The 24,782-nt window shown below is 40.1% G+C and overlaps 1 protein-coding gene across 8 annotated transcripts in view; it reads right to left on the minus strand.

Annotated features, from left to right (window-relative positions):
- LOC100656101 (transducin-like enhancer protein 4) overlaps positions 1-24,782 on the minus strand; it is a 162,763-nt gene that overhangs the window by 86,399 nt on the left and 51,582 nt on the right. For 4 of the 8 annotated variants that reach the window (XM_064291199.1, XM_064291198.1, XM_010587492.3 and 1 more), the window contains exon 6: positions 14,228-14,302. The exons of the other annotated variants lie outside the window; for them this stretch is intronic. In XM_064291199.1, the coding sequence (XP_064147269.1) occupies positions 14,228-14,302 (75 nt within the window). The remainder of the gene's footprint in view (positions 1-14,227; positions 14,303-24,782) is intronic. 8 annotated transcript variants of the gene reach the window in all.

Consider the following 24,782-nt stretch of genomic DNA (forward strand, 5'->3'; position numbering starts at 1 on the left):
TTTGCCCTACCAGCCAAAAGATGGGGCTTCTTGCTTTTAATAATATCTGTAGCAAAAGCTAGAGGTTAAATAAATATATGGAAAGAGGCATGAATAAAAAGAACAAAGCAAGGAGCTTTTTCAACCTAAGTCTGCCTGTAACTCATTCCTGATGACTTAAAACACAAGATTTACTGCAGGGGAAAGATCTGCATTTAAAGCAGCCCAAGGAAGATTATCACTGAAAGGGTAAGTTTCTCATGCTCAACAAACCACAGATCTCCGTGGTCCTCAAGGTCTCTGGACTGGCCTGTAAAGATAAGACAGGTAACAAGCAAACCAGGCAAATCCTGAGTCTTGTTGCAAGGGTTCCATTGTACGTCTTTGAAGTTTAACTCATGAAAAAATGGCAAAAAAGAAAAAAAATTGGGAGTGGGGGCGAAAAAGGGAAAAAAACTGTTTAATTGCTGATTTTATTAACTTTTCCATCAGTGATCCTGTTAGAATTTTCTCCGGCTTGGTCCAAAGTTGAAGACTCGTTCTTTTTAAGCAAATAGGAGAAATGCAATTTCCTGGCAGCCGGTTTAAACTACTTGAGGAAATTTTTAGAGACATTAACACATTCAGGATCTTATTGAAAGAGATGCTTCTATTTTTTGAGTTTTAGTCATTAAAGTCACCAACGTACAGGACTGTATTCAGAAATGCTTGTTTCGGTTACTTCAGGATACTTTAAAGTAAACCTGCTTTTAAAAAGCATATTCCACTTTGAGTTCTTCAGTAACCCAGCATTTGATCGTAGGACTTTAGAGAAGAAACTGAGTGAGATGACATCTAGATGGAGTTGTGTTCCAACATTCTAACCACAGCTCCTGTGTGTGCACATGTGTGTATCTGCACAGAATACACTTGTAAATGAAACAAAAGTTTAACAAACAACACCAAACCCTACCATGCACAATACACGCTAATGTTTTCTTTTAAAAAAAGCGGGGGCGGGGGGGGAAAGAAATGCTGGCTATGGCCCCCTGAATCGATTTCACAGCACAGTAATGAATGGGTTCCATAACCTGCAATTTAAAGAACACTGATCCAGGACAACACCTGCATGTCTGAGGCCCAATGTCCAAGTCAGTGGGAGAAGAGTACCAGCATCAAGATTGGGGCATAAGGCCCCATCATCCGGTCTGGTGATTCATCCATTGCCCCAACAGGACCCTTTCTCAACTAGGGAGGTCTTACCATATAAGGTGAGCAATCATTCATTCTTAAGAATAAATGGAGGCAGCCCTCCAGGGAAGTCACCTTTGAACCAAGACCCAGAGAAGAAGAATGACAGAGCCTTGCAGAAAACTGTGAGAAGAGAACCAGAAGGAAGAAAACCAAAAGCAAGAGAAAGGCAGTTGCAAACAGGAAAGATGCCTACAGTGACCAATGAAGGCAAAGGAAGCCTGGTGGGAGCCCAATAAACACGGGGAAAGTGTGGCAGCATACAAATACTGTGGGAACCAGACCGTGCACAACAAGGAGTTTAGACTGTTATTTAAGAATGATGACAGCTTTAGGCCATGGTGTTTTTTGGTTATTTTTCTTTTAATACTGAACTTTTTAGTAGCTCTATAACTGGTATAATCTGGATCATAAGCCTCTGTCGGTTACGTGCATTGTAAATATCTCAAAGTTTCTGGCTTATTTCATTTTCTTTGAGGTGTCTTTTGATGTACAGATGTTTTCAATTTTCACTGAGTAGTATCATCTATTTTTTCCTTATGGTGTGAGCTTTTTGTAACCCATTTAAGAAATCCTCTATCCCAAGATTAAAAAAAAAAAAAAAAAGTTTTCTGTGCTTTTTTTTTTTTCTTTCTGAAAGTTTTAAAGTTCTGTCTTTTTATGCTTCTGGGATTGGCCTCTGTGTATAACGAGATGTACAAATCCAACTTCGTTTTTTTCTACAAGAATAAAGAACTGCCCCGCTAGCGATATTTACCAGTGTCCATCTTTCCCACCAATGATCCGTTTGCCCCTATTTCTGGGTACTTTATCCTAACTCCAATTATAAAGAATACTAAGAATTTAAACTAGAAGAGTGATATAATTTAAGAATTTTTTAAAGTTCAGAATGCAATGTGGTGATTGGATGTGAAAGTGGCAAGGATGACAGGAGGGAGGCCAACTAGGAGGTAATACAGGAGGTTTAAGCCAAAACACAATGAATGATGACTTGGGTTAGAGTTATGGCAGGACGGATGGCAAAGAGCAGGAGTTGAGATATACTCTGGAGACAGAACATGGCTATGGGAAGAGAAAGGGGTGAGAATAACTGGAGAAATGCAGGATACCCATTAAAGTTGGGCCTCAAATAACTGGGTAGATGGTGGTACCATTTTCTTGTTGTTTTTGTTGTCAATTGCCATGGAGTCAATTCCAACTCATAGCAATTCTATTTGTGCAAGGCAGAACTGCTTCAGAGGGATGATTATTGTCAATTACAATCCTGTTTTATAACTTTTTTAGGATTATAAAAATCATGCTAAATAAATAGAGGCAGAAAAATAATTAAAACTCAGTCACAATCCTACTAACCAAAGAAAACTACCAGTGTAGTGTTGGTGGGTTCACCTGATATTTTTTTCTCTGCACACGTAAGCACTTTGAAACAAATATAACATCATGCTATCTGGTAGCTTGATCTGCTTCTTTTTCTATTTAGTGTGCATAAAGAACAAATTCCCATATCCATAGGTAAAGCTCTGACCACACCATCTGTAATGGTTACACAGTATGCTATTGAACAGACACATGGGAGTTCACTTAAATGGCCCCAGATCATGGGTGTTTTAACTTACTTCCAATGTTTGATATTATAATACATGGTATAAGTGAATGTCTGCCTCTCTCTCTCTCCCTCTCTATATATATGTTAAGATATTTCTTCTACAAGCTATAGAATTCCCAAATAAAAAATAAAAATGGCCTAAACAATAGGTGTTTTTATTTCTCACATAACAACAAATCCAGGATTGGTTTGGTGACTTGGCAGTGTCAAGGTTCTAGGTGAACATCTCTTTGATTCTCTTGGCCTCCCTCATATTCCACTCTCCCATCACAACACAGATGCCACAGCTCCATGCACGACATCATATCTTCATACAACCATGTTTAAGGGCAGAAAGGAAGGCAGTTCTCCTATCTCGGTATCTCACAGACCAGGACAGGGTCACAGGCCCATTGCCCAGCTCTCAGGGAGGCTGGAAAGAGCATCTGGGATGTTTTCACCTCCATCATAGAAGGTGGTCTCTGCCTGCAAGGAAGAAGCAACAAAGTCTGACTCAGCATCTATCTTTCCTCAGAGGTCATTCTGAGGCTACTAAACAAACCCAAAAAACAGCCTCTGAGCTTTCACTAGAAGCAGACAGCAGCTTAGACTGTTTTTTCCCTCAACAGCTTCTTCTCCCAGATATTAATTTGTGCAGAGCTGTGTCTACAAATTGCTTTGAGTCAACCCAGAAACACCCTAGGGAAATAAAAAAAAAAAAAATACAGCATGACTGCCACTTTGCTTCTGGATCAGTGGCACTGCCCCAGTGGTCACACACGACAACCTGGGCCAAGATAAACTCTCCTTTTTAATGAATCTACTGAGGGGGAAAAAAAAAAGTTAAGACTCACAGAAACAGACTAGCCATGGAGATACCTTAAAAAGCGTTCAAGAATGTACCATTTTAAGTCTTCTTGTAAGGTTTGGGTGTGTGGGTTTAGCTCTAACTTTTATTAGGTCTACATCACTTGTTAAGTTTGCAGTTATTACTCTATTCCATGAAGTAGTTGTTATCCACAAGTGGGATGGACAAAATTATCTCAAGATGGGGAAATGGAAGCAAGAAAAAGAGTATACAGCTTGTCAGACAGTAATAATTTCAAAGATAAAACTCCCCAAAACGTATGGGGATCCCTATGAGTTCTAACTACTTATGCACACTCTGCATGGTCGCTGGCCTGGTACATGCCCTTTGTTCTCCTCTTCTAGCTGCCACCCCCTTTCCTCACCCACTGCTGTCTGTACGCACCCTTGCCTTTGCCATGGGTAATCATTACCTCATTCTGCCGCCCTTGGTGCTTGGTTCATAAACACAATTTATTCATCTATGGGTCTATCACTTCCTTGAAACTGTCAGCACCATTTTTATTCATCACTGTGCCTCAAAACTTTTAAGACTACTGTTATGTAAAAGAAACTTCGGGAAAAAAAAAAGTATACTAAAGAATACGATCTACTTGCCTGTACTTTCTTTTGATATGATTATGTGAAGGTAGCTAACTCCAGTTAATTCTTCTTAAGTGGTCATTATCATTGTTACCTAAGCTTCAATGTTTAGTGTAGCTAACTTATTTCCCATAATATATAAGATGATATCAAGAAAATGTAGCTTATTTTGAACCCGCAAATAGTTCTTAATCAAGAAAACTCCCCTGCCACCCCAAGGCAACTTAGAACCAAATTAAGCGTAAACCTGATTTCCGGGTTTCTTAACAACCATCCAAAAATATCTCCTTATATCCAACTACTAGTAACAACTGCTTTTTGTATACAGAACCCACAAAATATTTTGTTATCATTTCCTATCAGGATTTTGCACAATCCTATTCCCAGTAAGGCACAGGCTCAAACCTTTTTTGTGACATGGGTGCTTTGCGAATCTGAAGACCATAAATTCTCTCCTCCAAAACTGTATATAACCCTCCCTACCACCATTCCCCACCACTCCTCCAAACATAATTTCACAAATATTTCAGGAGGGCTATAGGGTCACTATATGTCAGAATCGACTCAATGGCAATGGTAATAGACAGCCCAATGCACAAGCATGCAATCCTAGAAGATCCAAGGACCTAGGGTTTAAAACACCTGCCTTAATGGTGGTGTTTATGGCAATTTTTTGTTCTTACATGTAAGTTACAATCACCACCACTACCACCACCAGCTGCCACAGAGTCAGCTCCAACTCATGGTGACCCCATGTGTGTCAGAGTAGGATTGTGCTCCAAAGGGTTTTCAATAGTTAATTTTTCAGTAGATTGCCTGGGTCTTCTCCTGAGGCGTCTCAGGAAGAAAAAAGTATGAGTCAAGAGTATGCAACTCATCCGTGGAATTAATATAGCTCAGACAACTTGGCCCAACCAATTAGCGTTTGCATCAAAACCAAAAACCCATTGCCATCAAGTTGATCCCAACGCATAGCAACTCTACAGGACAGAGCAGACCTGCCCAATTCCCACTTTCTTCCCAACATTGAGGTCTGATCACTAAACACTGGACAAATCTTGGACAATCCTATTAGTAGATCTTACAATGAAAAGAATAGTGACCCTAGTGTAAACGAAAGAAAAGCATAGAGCTGAAGGAACAAGTAAGGGACAAGTGTGGCATAATGGTTAAATGTGTGAGCTCTGAAGACAGACAATCTAAGTTTAGATCCCAGTTCTACCACTTCCTCCCTGTGTGGCCTTCAGAAAACTACTTACCCTTTCAGAGCTTCGGTTTCATTATGTGTAAAGTTTGGATAACAACAGCATCTTCTACGTGGGCTTGGTGTAAGGATTAAACAAACTAAGACAAACTACAGATTAGGAGAACATATTTGCAAAATACATAAATTACTTCTATCTAAAATATTAAATAACTTTCAAATTCAGTAATAAAGTAACTAATCCAAGGGGGGGGCGGAGAGCCAAAGACTTGAACAGATACTTTTATCAAAGATATACAAATAGCAAATAAGTGCTCAACATCACTTGCTGTCATGGAAATGCAAACTGAAACCACTATGAGTATCACTACACATCTTGACAGAATGGCTAAAAAAATAAATAAATAACCCTACAATTCCAAAAGCTGACGAGGATGCAGGGAAACAGTTTTCTCACATATGTTTGTGGGACTACAAAACAGTACAGTCACTCTGGAAAACAGTTCAACAATTACGTAAAAAGTTAAACACACACTTATCACATAGTGCAGCAATCCCATTTTTAGGTAATTACATACAAGAAACAAAAACTAATGATCACTTACAGAAACCTGTACATAAATATCTACACAATTACCAAAAACTGGAAACAATCTAAATGCCCTTCAAGGGGTGAATAAACTGGCACCACCATACAAATGATTATCACCAGTAAAAAGGAGCCATGCTGGGATGACAAAGGTGCCCTGGTGGCACAGTGGTTAAGTGCTCAGCTGCTACCCAAAAGGTCAACAGTTTGAACCCAACCCACCAGGCACTCTGAGGGAGAAAAAGGTGGCAGACTGCTTCTATAAAGGTTTACAGAATTGGAAACCCTATGGGGCAGTTCTACATTGTCCTACAGGGTCGCTATGAGTCAGAATCAACTTGACCCGTGCAATGGGTTTGGTTTTTTGGATTGGTGGCACAATGGTTAAATGCTTGGCTGCTAACTGAAAAGGCTGGTGGTTTGAATCTACCCAGTGGCTCCACAAGAGAAAGACCTGGCAATATGCTCCCATAAAGATTACTGCCTAGAAAACTCTATGGGTCAGTTCTATCAGTCACACAGGTCACTATGAGTCGAAACTGACTCCATGGCACCTAACAACAACAACTCCTACTGCACACAACCACAAAGACAAAGCTCAACTATATTGTACTAAATAAAAGAATTAAGACTCAAAATGCTACATACTATATGATTCCACTTATATGACATTCTCAAAAATGCTCAGTTCGGAAGAAAAAAACAATGGTTGCCAGGGGATGGGGTAGGGAAAAAAACTAACTACAAAGGGGAACAAGAAAATATTTAGGGGTGAGAGACCTATTCTCTTGATAGTAGTGGTAGTTACACAACTGTATACATTTATCAAAACTCATGGAACTGTACACTAAATTTTGTTTTATGTAAGGGTCAATTTTCTTTTATGTAAACTATACGGTTGCTATGAGTTGGAATGACCTTGACGGCAATGGGTTTGGTTTGATTTTTGGTTATGCCTCAATAAATCTGACTTAAAAAAAAATGGGGACCATCAATAATGAATGTGTACTTCTTAATTCTTAATTCCAAACTGTGTATCTACAAATACAAAAAATATACAAATTTGCAAATGTATAAAGTCTCATTTTACCGTTTTCTATTATCCGTTTCTCTTTGCTATTCTTAGTAATTAGTTTCAGTGAAATTAAGTGATTATGTACAGTAAAACGCAAAACCAGGAAGCTTACAACTACTAAAACCTTAGTAAGATGATTTAAATGTAATCTCAGGGTCATTTCAGAAAACTTTTAAAAATATCATTCAAAATGAAAATAAAATGTTCCCATTTAATAAGATTTGAGGAAGGCACTCAAATATTTGCTGAATGAATGAACTGGCAGATCTAATCATTAAATCATTCTTATCAAAACAAACCCGTTGCTGTTAAATCGATTCTGACTCACAGCAAACCTATAGGACAGAGCAGAACTGCTCCACAGAGTTTCCAAGGAGTGGCTCGTGGATTTGAACTGCCTACCTTTTGGTTAGCAACCGAGCTCCTAACCACTGTACCACCAGGACTCCAAATAATTCTTAGTGTGCACTAAAAGGTTTTAACCTTTTCACAAAAGCCTGTGCTTCCCACCCCTGCCCTTCCTCCCTCCCTGCCGAGCCTAGAAGGACAGTACACAGGCTGGGCCCACGAGATGAAAGATCTGTGAGCCACTGGGAATTGGTGATGCTGCCTGTAGAAACACTACTGGGAGAGTCTTAAAAGAACTGGAAAAGGAGCAGCAGCAAGCAAAAAAAGAAAAAAAAAAAAAAAAAAAAACTAAAAAGGGGTAACAATCCAGAGCATGCAAAAGCTACCTTGAATGAAAACTGCTTTTCTGTGTAAAGGGTTAAACCAAACCCCTGCACAGGCTCTCAGCCAACTCTGCCCTGGTGCTAATGAAATGCAGATTCACCGATACAGACATGGGAAAGTCCACTTTCCTTACAGTGGAAGCCCGATGGCTATATGCCCTGAGCTAAGTCAGATGCACCAAACACATTCTGCAACTCTTCTAATACTGAATGCAGCTGTCAGGGACAGAGGGTGGGGGAGGGCTCCTCCCCAAACAGAAATGGTTAGCCCTTGGTAAAAAAAAAAAAAAAAAAAAAAAACCACAATTTGATTGGCTGGCTTCTAGAAATTTTTTCTGAGAGAAACTTTGTAACAGAAATTAACTCCTAGAAATTAGAAAATCCTGCTTTTTACCTCCTGTGTTTTTGGGAGCCCTGAAGTAGAGGCAGAGCTGGAAAAGTTACTTTAAACGTTATGAGTCTTTGTTATACGAGAAGGGAAATTACTGCCTCTTGGAGCCTCATCAAATTGTAGCAGAAAGATTTGATGATGACTACATCACTCAATAATGTAGTCCCCTGCTCCATAGTAAATGAACCAGTATAAAAAAAAAAGTAAAGGGCTGGTGTACCAACATAAGATAAAGAGGTATGTACAGACCTACCACGCAAAACAGCTAGGGTTTGTATGCAATCACAGCTTTATTATGCCTTGTGAGAGCAGGTGAGCAAAAGCCTACAATTTCAGAAAATCAGAGCCCGTCTTAAAGACCGCTTCTTCTCCCCAATCCTCATCCCAGCAAGCTGGGTATGTTATGCAGCCAGTGGCAGCCTATTTTATAAGCGTTTAAATACCAAGCAGTTTCTAAAGGCAGTAAAACAAAGGTAGAGTAACAGCCTCTGATAAGACAAATTATAGCTCATTTTTAAGTTTATTTCCTATTACACACATTTAGAAAATACTGACAGTAATCAGCTGAATGAAGCAGAGCAAGAGAGGCTTGCTTTTAAGTTTACTAAAAAGTAATCTTTAAAATAATGTAAAAGCTGAGTTGTTTATAAAAAAAAGTGCTTAGGCACAGAAAGCAACTATGACTCTAGCATGCAAATACAGTTGCCTACCTACACTATAAAGGCCCCTGGAAGAGCTTGAGGCCTGTGAAGTCAAATCCTTCCTGTCCTAGTTCCCACTGGAAAGCAGACCCTAGCACAAGGCTTGCCTGCAGGTGGTTTATTTTGAGAAATGATTCTGGAACAGGAGTGGAAGCCTACAGAGAGTGAATCAGGGAAGAAGGCAAAGTCAAAACAATGATGTATTCTAGAGGTGATCACCACCTTGGCAACAAACTCGACACTGCTGGAACCCTTTGCGGAATAGTGTAGAAAGCACCTCAAAACTGTCCACCCAATAGACAGGAGAGGGGAGCATTCCGTGGGCTCCCTTCCCCTGTGGGTCCAGGATTATCCCATGGGGCAGTACCTCCTTCACCCTCCCCGGCTACGCATACATGAGTGAAGGATAGATTCCCACAGGACCCCACAGGAAGCCCTAAGGTATAGCTGAAGGGAGGTGCTGTCAAGCTATGGAAGCAGCTGTAGTGACAAAGGCTAGAAGGAAAGATGGAGGGGTATGAGGTGGGCCCCAAGAGGACAAAACTGCCTCAGTACTGTGGGGATACCAGTGCCCCTCAAAGGATAACAGAATAAAGAAGATTACAGCAGAACTACTGCAAATCAACAATACCTATTGGAAAGCCCTTTACTATCAAAAGCAAAGATTAAAATAGACCTTTGAATGTTTAACAGATGTTTGCTCTTGTGGAAAAACAGCGAAGTTTTTTTTTTTTTTTATTGTTTCAACTTTTGTGTTACTGGAGGCCTGTGTTCACAGGTGTATACATCATAGACTTGTGATGTAAGGGAGGGAAACACACACGTACACACACACACACCTCCTTCCGTTTGTTGTCCTCAGGGCTAATTTGTTTAAAAAGAAGACAAGGGAAATCACCACAAAGGTACATCCAAATGTCTCTGAAAATTAAAATTGCAGTTCTGAAATCTGTAACGGAAAAGGAGGGACATACGTTTTAAAACTGTCACACTGCAAGACCACAGCCAGCCTGTCAATCTGAAATATGCATTTTTTTAATAATTTAAGAGCCAATCACACAACAATAAAACAAAATTCTAGAAGGAAAAAAAAATTTCTAAAAGGAAAAAAAAAAACCCCAAAGGTATTCTCTTTCTTTTCTTAAACTAACTCAAACACATAGGATGGTAAAGGCAAAGTCATTTAAATCATTTCCTTAGTAGTACAAGTAATATTTAAATAGATTTAATAGTGCTGCTCCAAACCAATGAATTATGGGTTTAAAACCTATTAAAATGTAATGTTTTTTTCCTGAGCTGAGAGGAGAGAGATTTAAATCCACTGAATTTTAATATTTCAGCTTGAGCTGCAGGAGGTAGAGAAAGTCCAAATGAACTATTCCATCAGCACCATTCAAGCATGAACATTTTAATCAGTTTTACTTCCTTGGAGTTCTCTAACACAGTTTACGCTGTCATTCTGAAAGCACTTAACACAGAGAGTGTGAAAAACCACCAAGGCTTGTTATTGCCTTCACAATTGATGGCAAATAATTTTGCAGACTTCCTATCATTAAAATGTCACTGCTAAAAATTGAGGTTCAGCATTTCTTGTGCTAAACTGCCTTCTCCTCGAACACCACGGCATACCTGTTCTGGAAGGGGCTTTCAGAGGAGGGTACTTTCTTTTTCAAAAACACATACATTTCTATCATTTTTTTCCTCAAAGAGTCAGAGGCTACAAAGAAGAGAGGAAGAAAAAATCCAAAGAAACCACATTTTCTATTTTTACAAGCCAAACGTTTTCTCTTTCCACGTTCATGCGAACGTAACTTTTTTTCTTAAGGGGAGTTTCTTTGGTGAAATTCTTATGAGGTTCCAAGTCAGCCTCTTTTATCAAACATAACCACATTCACACAGCATGTGCTGATTATATAGTGTAATGGATTTAAAAAGCATTTTAAGATAGTCAGATGACTCAATTTAATAATACAGGAAATGAAAACATCATTTCTAATTAGATCATATTACCGATTTAAAACTACAATTTGTGTGTTGTTCCAACAGTGTGATCTTGCAGAGATTCTAATTTAAAAACACAGTGGCTAGCAAGGCACATGACAAGATCAAACTGGATACATAACATTTCCACAGCCCAGTTGGGGGAACTCAGGGAAACCTTCGAGCAAATGTTGAAATACAATCAATTCATAACAAAACACAAAAGAGTAACCGTAGGGAACAACGCAGAAATTTCCTTGATTTTTTTTTCCTCCTTTACAAATAAAAGATAAATGATATTTAACTTATTTCAATCTATCAACAGCTTTAAACTGAACATGACCTGTGAAAGAAATCATTATAACTATGTTTCATTCCATTAAACACAACTAGCTTATTGTCAAGAGAACAAGCCGCCTCTCCAGGTTTCAGGCTCACTTCAGCATTTTGCATTTAAACTGCATGGATCACTGGCTTGGCTCATTTACCAATGAAGGTAGAATAATATTGCAGAGTTAAAAAGGTGCTTCATCAGATTTCATTAAATCTGGGAACATTTGTGCTTGTCTGGACGGTGTGCATACAGATAAAACAGATATGTACCTAAAAAAATGTAAATGAAAGTCTCTAGGGGGTCAGGCGGGCCTTTGCTTCTCTGGAGAAACATTTTCATTCCCTCAACCCAGAATATCACTGTAGATTACATTCTAAAAATCAAGTAACAAAAATCTAAAATAGGCCCCTCATCATTTTCAGGAGCAGGTCAAAACACAGCCCCCTCACAACACAGCCATGTCTGAGGGGACATGTACTAACAGGCACCCAGGACAGCAGGTGCATTTAAAATTCCACAGGGTGTCAACTCTGAAAACTCCTGGACTCAAGGTACTACCCAGGGCTGAAAAAGACAAAGAGAGCGAAGAGCAGCCACAAAAATTCATCAAGTGAATCTATAATTGGGCTCTTGCTTTCTCATTTGGTTTGTGGTTCCTGCAATTATTTTTCAGAATAGTAAGATGATGTAACTTTGACTCCATTTTCTGCTCAGATACAACTCATTTGGAATCCCCTCAACTCCACCCTAGATCCACCAACTACAGGCTTGCTGCTTTGACAACATCAGGCTCTGCTGAGTTAGTTCTTCCAGTAAGATTTTAGGTCAAAGAATTAAATTAGCTTTATTTTAGTAATTAAATTCACATAAACACAATACATCTGTCAGTAACTCGGCCACGTGTGATAAAGCATCGATTCCCTGAGAAAAGGTAACCTGCTACCCCATTCCAAACAAACTATGTAAAAATGAAATGGATATACAACAGTATTAAAAATACACTCGATACGATTAAGAGAAGGGAACTTGTTCTGATCCTACATCTTCCCTCACGTTTTTAAGCAACATCCTAACACCAAACAATGTGTTTTTGATTTAGGTTAATCTCTCCCCTGTACAAACAGTAACAAAGACTCTGAAAGGAAACAAAACAGCCTTGTGTTTTCCTAGGAAAGGCTGCCAATCAGACCTAAGGTAGGACTGCTCTGTATTTCAGTAGTTCAGAGAAACAATCAGCACTAAGCCAGAAATGACCCAGCAAGCTCCCCCATCAGTCATCATTCCACACATTCTCTCCAAGAACAGCAGACGCTGCAGTGGGTGAGAAATGTACGTTCTACCCTTCTGACCAGTGGGAGACGTGGTAACAAAACCATGCTACCGTCGTATACCACCCCAGCACAAATACAACACGCACGTACACGCACACGTTCCCTCCCGACCAACACAGCTGGTATATGCCTAGGCACCTAACTTTAAGGTTCAAGCTTTCTCAACTTTTATTTCTTTTTTTAATTTACTGTATTGCTGGTTTCTTCCGTTTCAGGAAATAAAAACTAATTGTGAAATGTATTCATCTGTCACTTCCCCTCGCTGAAGCGTAGAAAATGTACCACAAATGTTGCTTGTGATTCTACATGACTTGTTCTGATTCAGCCTCTTCTTTCCAAGGGGCACTTCTCAGGAAATAAAGGTTACCCCCCGCCCCCCGCTTATGTCTTCTAATTTACTACCAGTATTTTCTCGCGGTCAGAGGGACAGACACAAAAGACAGCTCAAAATAGACCATTAAAAAAACAAGCTACAATCAGACTACTGCTCTACCAGCTTCGGCAGTGATCCCAGAGTTCTGATTTCCTTGGTAAAAGACAGAGGCGTAATTGAAGCAATAGCTTCCCTTCAGATTGATTATCAGGCGACCCTTATCCGCATCTTCAGTCATCAATTTGAATTTTAATGAAAGTAAATGGAATAATTAGCATTTCAAAGTGTGTTTGATACACTAAGGGGGGAAAAAAGAGAAAAGACTTTTGTGTATAATCTATACAGGGAAGAAGTATTTGGGAGGGGGCAGAAGGAGGTGAATACAGTGGCAATGTCTTCATGAGAATAACCTAAGGGACTGCTTGTACCCAACTGCACAAATGGAGATGTGAATATTGTGCTCTTTTCAGCGAAGACTTCTCACATTTATTATTTCTAAGTTTTAACGCCTTATTTTATTACTCGTTACTTTAATCTGGAAGAACAAAATTGGAAGTGGAGTAGGAGTGATTGCCCAAACCTATGAATTCCAACAGGGTTTCTATGCAACATTAATGCTACTGTTATTGCCAGGAAGGGCTGTGTAATTGGGCCACCAATTTTTCCCAACAATATAGTTCACCTATTACTTCTACTTCAAGTAGATATTAGCCCAGAAGAACCACTCATCGGGGGAGGAAGAGTAGCAGGGGAGATGCTAAAATATACATTTAATTTCACTAAAAATGAATTTAAGATACTCTGCATAATCACGTGGGAGCCCTGGTGGAGCAGTGGTTAAGAGCTTGGCTGCTAACCAAAAGGTCAGCAGTTCGAATCCACCAGCCGCTCCTTAGAAATCCTATGGGGCAGTTCTACTCTGTCCTGCAGGGTTCACTGGGAGATTAAAGCAGGTCATTTTAACATCAGGGAATCTGTACCTTTTTACTGGCATAAGCTAGCAACAGAAGCTGACTGCAAAGGAAAGAAAGATTACAAAAAAGAAATACCCATTCTCCTTAGAGGAGAGTTTTCTGAAACGTTATCAACTTAAATTGGTGAGAACGTGATCCAAAGTTTCTGAAACGGCCATCAAAGTTTATATGAGCTTTTAAGGCAAAGTGCTGAATTTCACTTTGCTTTTTGCCCCTTTGATGGAACAAAACTTAAAAAAGAGAGAGCGAGAGAGCTGATGACAAACACTCAGATCAGAGCTAAAACGGAAAGGCCACGTACCCCAATGATGGCGTTCAGCTCTGCCATGGTCACCTGCTTGGCCCGTTCCACAGCCTGCACCACTTGTTGCTGGTGCTATAAATGAAGATCAGAAACAGAATACAATTATTTGTTTTCTAGTCAGTCAAGAACAGCTTTTCCTAACATGTCCTCTAGCTTCAATTTCATGCAAAACAAGATTTAAGGGTCTTCATAATTTCCAAGTAACAGCCCAGGGTGAGGATGACTACATGTCTAAGAACATGTGGGTCTGTAAAGCTGAGAAAGAACTGGGCTTCCAACTGCAGGTATCATCTCTGCGCCCCAGAAAAAATGCTCCCCTTACAACTGGGAGAGACCAAAAACCAAACCCAGTGCCATCAAGTCGATTCTGACTCACAGTGACCCTATAAGACAGAGTAGAACTGCCCCATAGAGTTTCCAAGGAGCGCGTGGCGGATTCAAACTGTCAACCCTTTGGTTAGCAGCCATAGCACTTAGCCACTACGTCACCAGGGTTTGACACAGCTTAAATATCCCTTTCAAGTCAGCAGTGCATGACCAAATATCTTCCACTAACAAACAAAGCAAGGTAAGTCTTCCCTAGCAGCCTCATTTCTCTTGGCCACCTACATAAAATCTGACTGAAAATATTTTCTAGAAGTACTTATTTTTTAAATTTTCTCCTGATGTTTCTTAGACACTGGGAGAACGTACAGAATTCAACATTTAGGTGTCTTCTAGAAATGTGAAAAGTGTTCATATTTTATTTCCTGTCATGAGGGGCTGGCTGCATATTTAAAAAATAAAAAATGTCCACACACACACACTCCAAAAAAAGTATAACCCTCACTAGCAGTAACGTTGAAGGACCTCAGGTATTTCTTTAAAATGTAACGAAAAGACTAAAACCTACAAGTTGAAGTTATTTTTATTTTGGAAAAACTAGGATAGAGAGAATAGGAAAATCTTCCTATCCATGATCCAGTTCAAAAGAGAATGAGTGAGAACTGACATCAGTAATTTTTGTAATGTTGGGAAAATTAAGCAGCACAGAAACCTTTGCATGAAGGCACTCACTTACATGTGGACATATACACCTGCTTATGTAAGTACCCCTACAATGTGGGTATTATTACCTACTAAATATACTTGAACACTCTCATACCTGCAGACTCAAAATCTGGTCTAAAACGGGTCTCTTTTGGACTTCTTTCAACTAGGTTTAGTGAATGAAGAGCCAAACGAACCGTGCTGTGAAGCTGGCATTCCCCTAGAAAGGTCTGGAAGGGCCCTGGTTTTGGTTGATCCCCACTGAGAAATTTAATCTTTTCCCACTGATGTGAAATCTGATCTTCACTTTATTTACTGCACACAAAGAGTTAAGCCATTAATTAAGCACAAAAGTCCCCCTGAAGTACCTAGTCCATCTTTCAAAATCCTCAGATACAGAGTTACTAACCAGAACAACCACTATTCTCACCTCCCAGCTTGGGGGGGGGGGGAGGAGGAGAAACTGCTTTAAATTAGTATCTACAATATGGTATTTTCCCCCCTTGGTTTCCTAATAGAAATGCGTAGTTTATGTCTATGACTAATGGAAAGAAAAATGTCAAATAATAATAGATCACTGCATTTTAATCTTTCATGGACTCTGAATATGAAACTACACACTTTTGATTTTTTTTTAACTGTAGGAGTTTCAGTTTCAAAACAAGGGCTTAGGATGCAAGCCTAAAGTCCTTTAGATGTTTCTATCGTTGATAAAATAACCTGTCAAAGTGAAATAATTCATTTCTCTCTTTTTCTGAAGAAGGTAAAAACTCCTAATGAATTGTGAAATCACTGAAAGGAAGAGAGGCACAGCCAACGCAATGGCCGCTGATGGCAGTTCTCCTCGCCTGGGAAGCCAGCCTGACAGTGTATAACGATTACTGAGTACTTATTATGCGTCAAGGGAGCCCTGGTGGCACAGTGGTTAAGAGCTCGGCTGCTAGCCAAAAGGTAGGCAGTTCGAATCCACTAGCCGCTCCTTGGAAACCCTTTGGGGCAGTTCTACTCCGTCCTATACGGCCATTATGAGTCAGAATCGACTCAATGGCAGGGGGTTTGGTTTTGGCTTTTACTGTGTGTAGAGCACAGAGCTCACGTTTAGATTTGACAGTCTGGCTCTCCAAGGAGTGAAAACTGGCAATACTTGGGAAACAGAGCAAAAGACAACATTTAAGATTCTGAGACTCAGTTAATACTCAAAAGGAGAGGATTATGAACAGAAAATTTTCCACTTTTTTCACCTTTTATTTTCTCAGCATTCAATAATGGTTTCTCAAATCTTCCAAGAGATTAAAAGCAGAAAGACCACAAGTACACCCATCCAGCACGTAGCATTCATTCTGCTCGTGTATTCATTCAACAAAACGTTTTTAAGTTCTTATGCTGTGCCATTTGTCCATATTACTGAAATATCACCTATTTTATATTAAATATTTGAAGAACAGTTGCATGAGACAGAGCTACAGAAAATACATCTAGTTAGGGTCTTTCCTCCACGGAGACTGTTTAATTCTTGCTTCATAAACTGGGCTCCAATTGTTAAGGTGGGCTAAGACACCTTAGGCAGCAGGGATATCTTTCGGCTCGCCACTAAAATCAAATATGTTTATTGAGAAAACCAAAAAGAAACACCAGTGAGCAATAACTGTGACATCAGGTGCTCCTGAGAAACTCTTGCTAAAAAGCTAAAATGACAACGGAAGCCATGTCTCAGTGCCTTCCTTTTCTTCAATGGCAATGGCCATGAGCTAATACAGTATCAGAACTTCACCTGTAGTTCAGGATTTTACTTCCCTATTTCTGCTTACAACCATCAATCATTCGCTGTTTAAGGACCTTTTGAACATAAAGCTCTCTAAGGCACAGAATGCCTTCCCTCTGTGCTCCAAACATACCAGAAACACGCTGGCAGCGCTCACTCAGCCAGCAATAACATCATACCACAGACAAGAAGCACGCACCAGGTAAGGTGTGAAAATCAGAACTCAGGAAGAGGGAAAACAATCGCAAAAGAGAAAAATGAACACTAGAGGAAGAAGCCCAAAGTACTCCTGTAAGCTGACACACAGGCACTTTTTTCCATGTTCAGATTTTAACAAATAAGCTGACTCCAAGAATACCGTGAGTTTTTCACATTTTCTAAGAACCGTGGTAGCTTTCCCATTACATCTGCAATCTCTTCTCCTTTTCTTCACCTTCCCCATCTGCTCCTTCCTCCCACTCCACCCTACATCTCATTTCCTGTCCCACTTCCTGCTTATCCCCTCTGCCACCGCACAAGTGATGACAGCCACTCTAGAGTCAGTCAATCTGCAGAAAGGAATAGGCCTATCACTGTTCTCTATTGTTCAAGTGGCTCACTCAGATGTGAGCTCCCTGGCACTTTCTACCAGCACCACCATATAAATGCTACTAAGGATAAATAAATTAACAAGCCAAGGGTAAGAGGCTGGGGTTTGAAAGAGACAAAAAAAAGTCCAATTACTTATTCTTTACAATACTAGTACAACCAAACCCACTGCCATTGAGTCAATTCTGACTCGTAGCAACCCTACAGGACACAGAAGAACTGCCCCATGGGGTTTCCAAGGCTATAACTCTTCACGGAAGCAGAATGTCACATCTTTCTCCCAAGCACTTCAACCGCTGTACCAGTAGGGCTCCTTCAAGGAATACAAACACGGTTGAAAAAATTAAATTCTGTATATCGAATCACTTTCATACTTACTTTTGTTGTAAAACTATTTTTTACATTTGTTACAGAAAAGTATTAAAAATACTTTTTTCTACAAGAAAAAGATGAAAATAACATAAACTCATAACAAGCCCAACAACGCCTGCTGAGAAACAGGCCTTATCAAACCACTAGCCCATGTACAGTAGGTATTTAACGTTTCTCAGGAGGGATTATGATGACAGTGCCTTCAGGGCATGACAACAGTGTGGAACTTCTAATGAAAATAATAAGAACCAAGATATTACACTTAGAATTTTTTTTTTTAAAATACCTTCCTACCGATTGGGGTAGCAGAGGCAGAGATATTAAATGAACTAGCATTCTTATAAAGAAAATTCCCAAGACTCTATGGCACTGGGTGTGGGTGTGGGTGTGGGTTACGAGTCTTATAATGAACACCATTAATTAATGTTCCTGACACTTGGAGAGGCAGAAATGAGCAAAACATGGTCGTACCACTCCTCACAAAGCCCACAGTCAAAACCAGTAACCAGTTGCCATCGAGTCAATTCCAACTCAAGGTGGCCCCGTATGTGTCAGAGTACAACTGTACTCCACAGGGTTTTCAATGCCTGATTTTTCAGCAACAGACCTCCAGGCCTTTCTTCCAAGAAGCCTCTCGGTGGATGTGAATCTCCAACCTTTCGGCTGGCAGCAGAGTGCATTAATCATTTGCACTACCCAGGGACTGAGAGACATAGAGTGCCTTCTTATACGATAAGAATGTAAGACATAAGATACAAGGGAAGGTTGTAGGAGGGGACACCCAGCACTTCCGGGGGCATCAGGAAGGGCTTTGTTTTTTCATTCATTGAAACACTAAGCACCTACTGTAAGCCAGGCACTGTGCTGAGCGCTGAGGTTACAGAAATGAATAAGACCAACCCTGGGCCTTACCCTCCTAGAGCTTACAGTCTATCAAGGAGGACAGTCAAGAGAGTTGAGTTATTTACTCAAGAGGCTATACAATTAAACTGGAGGGTACTTTTATGTGAAGAAAATTACAGGATGCTCTGTGATCATTTATCAGGGAAATTTAATCTCATCTTGGGGCCAGGGAAAGAGTCCCTAAGGAACCAGACCTGACAACCAAGACATGAAGGATTAGTACAACTTCCCTGGATGAACAGCAAGGAGAAAAGAATTCCAGAGAGAGCGAACAGCTTAGGTAAGGCCTCCGAAGGGGAAAAGAGCTTGCTCCTATGGAAGTGAATAAAGAGTGCCTACTTTTTTACAGGACCAGAGGAGAGTGGATGGGGACCAAAGTCAGAGAGACAAGCACGGGTGGGGTTTTGTAGGGTCTTCTCGGGCACAGTAAGACACACATGCAGAAATCTTTAAAGAGGAAGAGCAGTTCACAAAAAAGAACACCCTAGGCAAGTGCATGAAGACCGGTGAGCATGGCATGGGTGTACTCTACAGAACCACACATTAGTGGGAAATGTAACGTCAGGCAGGAGAAGGCCAAACAGTGAAGGGTTTCGCACTGCATGCAAAAAAAGACTTCATCCTGGTAGGGAAGTGTGAAGTTACTAAAAATTTTTTAGCAGCTGAGTGCTATCATTTCTGCATTTTAGTAAGATGGATCTGAGAACAGAAAGGAGCTAGATGGCAAGGCAGGAGACCAGGTTGTTAGGGAGAATAGTTAGAGGACTAATGCAATATTCTAGAGTGAAAGATGCTTTAGCCTGAACTTGGACCAAATAAAAAATTCCCACTAAAAGGAACAATTAGCCACATGTACCTAAAAAAGCCATTCATTCACAGAAATTCAGCACCAAAGAGGACCTTTTGAGATCATAAGGCACTGTAATAACCAACCAACCAAAAAGCAGGCCCTCTGTCATTCCAAATACCTACAGATTTCTAAATGTTGCCTGGGCACTGAGATTAGAGTTACAAATTTCTAAATGCTGCCTGGTAGGTAAGGATGGGATGGTGGGAGGACAGGGGTGCAGTACCAACCACAGACCAAAGATCATGACTCTATCCAAAGGATAAATCTCCTCTGTCACATCCTAAGGAGTGGTCATTAAGTCTTTTGATCACCTCCTGTGAAAGGGAACTCACTACCTCACAGACGAGCTTGTTCCATTCCGGGATAATAGGTCCTAATATTGAGTAGAAATCTACCTCCTCATAACTTCTTCCCATGGGACCCAGAGTTTTGCCTCTTAATTCTTCTCCATAGGACTGACACTTCAAGTATCTGAAAATGGCATTTTCTCTCTTCCAGGTTAAAAATCCTGAAAGTCACTCAATTCCTCTGTGTAACCAGCTTAGGCTTGGTGACTCTCCTGGTCACACTCAACATAACCAGAACAAATTAGATGTGGCCAAACAGATCAAACCCAATGAAATTGTCACCCCACTTGCCTGTAAGTCAGACCAACATCCTGCTAGCCTTTTTTTTTTTTTAGCAATTCTATCAAGTATATTGACATGGGTCAACTTTAAATTTAACCCAGTCACCCAAGTCGGCCTTTCCTAAATGGTATTCCAAGAAATGTTAGTCCCACAAGAAGTTAGACATTAAAAGAAATAAAAAAATACAGGTATGATTTGGCTAACACCTGTTAAACTGTAGGGCTTTTCAGAGCTTCAAATCTCAAAGAGAGTGGCTATACATACAGTGCCTCTCAAACAACTTGGCTCTGGAATATAAGATTAAAGCTCTTAGGAATACACTTTGAAAAACGCTACTAAATTTTTTCCCACTGACGAGTTAAGCCTTTCCTTCTCCATTCTTACTTACGTTCTTCACTGTTACGTCCAACAAGCTTTCCAAGTCCAGCGCTGTCCAAGAGAACTTTCTGCCATGTTGGAAATGTTCTATACCTGTGCTAATATGCAGCCGCTAGCCTCTATGGGTGGATACCAAACACTAGAAATGCAACCAGTGGGACTGAGAAACTAAATTTTTAATATAATTTATATTTAAATAGCCACGTATGGCCCGTGGCCACTACACTGGGCAATGCAGCTCTGATCGATCAAAATATTTTCAAGCTTAGCCCCTGTAGTAATAATCTAATCACTACCTAACGGAAAGTCAATGAAATGGGTCAGTTTTCTCAAAAACATTAATTTTTTGAGACACATACAGATAAAAGTTGGCATTGCTGTCCTTGGAAGGAAGCCCAAATTTAAACTTACAGGAAAAATGTTCTCTTTATAATCATCTTGCACACCTCCTGAGGGCAATCAGGCCATAATGCTACTATCTGGGTCTCAAGAAAACATCCAGTTGCCACCAAAATGCATGGTCATGTAGAACAAGCCAATTACTAGCTATCTATGGAGCATGGGACAGGATTATGCTCTCTGAATATATATTTTAAATAAACAGTTGCCCACATCTACCCTCAATGTGAAAATCAGAAAACTGAACAAAATCTATGTGTATTACTCATTTCTGGAAATTCCTTAGACATACAGCTCGGTCATAAAAGGTCACCAACGCTGACAGAACAGCCCTGGCCGGGAAGCAGACATGCTATGTGCAGGCTGCTGGCGTTTAACAAATACTATCGAAAGATGGTCTTATGGGTGTCACTGCACGCTTCTCGGGGGATCTCTGGTGATTTCAGATTTCAGCCAAGCTCTCCTACATCAAACTATGTTAGCACAAGTCATTGATTCCTTACAAAGTTAACAAGCAATGAGATGAGTTAACCTGATGCCATCATGAGGCGAGAACACGGCCACCAGTGCATGTAACCACTGCGTGTCATTCACTTCCTCCCTAAGGCACAATAGGAAAGTGACTGGTCACATTTTTCAATTTCCATTTCACAATTATTCTATACATGCAAAATGTGGTACAGAGTAATTCAGTATTATATTAACTCAGGTGCCCAAATAATTGGCATCTGAAGACAGACCCATATCTCATGAAGTAGTAGAGTTTGTTTCCCATCAAGTTTATGGCTTGTTCAAAACCGAAATTCATGTATCATTTGATATGACTTGGCTACACTAGCTTACTGAAATTAGAATTAAAATAAACGTGTATTATCACTAGTAGGTACTTGGGTATTCTTTTCCACCATTTAAATGCAATGTGGAACGCTCAATTAATCTGCAGAATTCCCGAGAAAACCACTAACTACCTGGTCCCACTTTTTAGAAAGGCTATGAGGTCAATACAGCCCAAGTTTTAAGTAAAAATTTACATCACAAAACATCCTAGTTGGAATATTCCCTTTTTCTTCAGCTAAATGTGTGGGTAAAAGTGAAAGCTTAAAAATTTCACTCCTAATTTTGCATTTATACTCTAAAATAATTTGAATGATCAGAGAGCCACTGTTCAATGTGGTAAAAAGGATGATTTGAACTCTCTACTTCATTTATTAAGTTATTTGCTTAAAATAACTAATGCAAGAAAGAAAAACCCAGCTCGGTTCACCTGTTAAGTCCAGGCCTCCCAGTGGGCTCCAGTGTCACTGTGAGGACCAGCCTACGGACTCCTCCACCAGCCTTGAAGCAGCCCGCTTTGGCCTCCAGCATGAACACAGGCCAAATAACTCGAAGAACAAGAAAACCTAGCTATGGAATTACAGAAAGGGAGGCGGGTATCCATTCTCCTTGGCACTGAATGACTGGGAACAAGTTGTAATTATCAGCTAAAAACAAGGTTAAAGATGAATGATGTCACTTCTCCAAAGGTAATAATGACCATGGTTTCAATAAGGATGCCACTGGTCATAAGCCACCATTTACTTTTCTCTCACCCTCTTCAGTAAGGTATATACATTTCAGGTTACTTCTGGCTATGGTGTGGAAAGGGTCTGAGGTCCAAGCTATTAAAATAGATCAAGTTTGATGCCACAAGTAAATCTACTGAGATAATTTTTCTGAGGGGTCTTAAAACTCCACAAAACCAAGAGTGACCTATACAATATAACTTCCATGATTTTGGGCAAAGTGGACAGTCAAAATTCTTGGTGCCATTTTCTCCAGTTGAAGGACAAAACATATTCACAGTAGAGTATGTCTGAGATATATGAGGGAAGAAAGTTCGCTTTAAGGACTTACTTAAGCTGCAAAATGTTCCACTCATGAAAAAGAGATGTCTCCTTAACAACAACTTTCCTAGCCTCAAGTAGCATCTTCCTTCAAGTCTACTACAAAACACGGCAGGCCAACATGTGATCAGTTATACCTTCCCCTTCAGTTGAGAGCTGTCCTAGAGAATCTTTGTATTCTTTTTAATATAAGCAATAAATACAAACTGTACATCTAGACCTAGAAAGGCTCCGTAACTCTTTGGATGGGTTCCTTTTCATCCCCTGTGAAATGAATGAATGATAAACAATACTGATGGGTGACTCTTCTCCGGCGTTTGAATTGTATGGAATAGACTCTATGACAAGAACTATGCATTTTTTAATATTTTGTGATAAATTAAATCAATCGTGATTATACAATCAGAGCTAGAGTTTGTCAAGACACACGATTAGTAATTATACTTTACTAACAGTATAAAGACACATTGTTAGTCTAATACAGCTTCCCTTCAAATCTACACTGAAAATAATAACAGTAATAATAATAACCATTATTTTTATTTTGTGTTATGCACTATGTTTCGTAACAATTTTTAGCTGTCCCCCGATATCTCGTCTCTTCCAGTACTGTAAGTTTTAGGTGGGCATAATGGCCAATCAGATAAGACTACATTTCCAGGTCTCTCATGCAGCTAGCTGTGGGCAGGTAACTAAGTGCTGGCCATTGAAGATGTCCGAAATCTAGGCATTTTCCACATTATACCCTTAAAATGAAAGGCATATTCTATTTAAGCAGGCAAATACCTGTACAAGGCAAGGTCACGGAAGTTCCACAGATACATCCAAGCTCTTGGAGGGACCGAACTGCTGGGCTGTGGGGACCATGGTCTCAGGGAACATCTAGCTCAACTGGCATAACATAGTCTATAAAGACAATGTTCTACATTCTACCTTGTTGAGTAGCGTCTGGAGTCTTAAAAGCCTGTGAGCGGCCATCTAAGATATTCCACTGGTCTCACCCCTTTGGGAGCAAGGAAGAATGAATAAAACCAAGGATACAAGGGAAAGATTAGTCAAAGGACTAATGGACCACATCTGCCATGACCTCCACCAGACTGAGTCCAGTACAACGAGAGGGTACCCAGCTACCACCACTGACTGCTCCGACAGCAGTCACAGTAGAGGGTCCCGGACAAACCCAGAGAAAAATACAGAACAAAATTCTAACTCACAAAAAAAGACCAAAGTTACTGGCCTGACAGAGACTGGAGAAACCCTGAGGGTATGGCCCCCAGACACCTTTTTAGCTCAATAATGAAGTCACTCCCAAGGTTCACCCTTCCGCCAAAGATTAGATAGCCGCATAAAACAAAATGAGACTACAGGGGCACACCAGCCCAGGGGCAAGGACTAGAAGGCAGGAGGGGACGGGAATGCTGGTAACAGGGATTCCGAGGTTGAGAAGGGAGAGTGCTGACATGTCATGGGGTTGTTAAACAATGTCATAAAACAATATGTGTACTAACTGTTTAATGAGAAACTAGTAGGTTCCGTAAGCCTTCATCTAAAGTACAATTAAATAAATAAATAAGCAGGCAAATATCTAGCTGGGTTCTTCACATTATCACTAATCCTCATAAAACAACCCTACAGTGTCGATAGCCCATCACACTATACGGATGAGGAAACTGAAGCCCAGGAAAGTGAAGTATTTTGTTCAACATTATAAAGGAAGCAAGTAGCTGAGCTAGGGTTTGGTTCTGGGCATGTGTGACCT

Source organism: Loxodonta africana, chromosome 9, assembly GCF_030014295.1.
Source record: "Loxodonta africana isolate mLoxAfr1 chromosome 9, mLoxAfr1.hap2, whole genome shotgun sequence".
Taxonomy (NCBI): domain Eukaryota; kingdom Metazoa; phylum Chordata; class Mammalia; order Proboscidea; family Elephantidae; genus Loxodonta; species Loxodonta africana.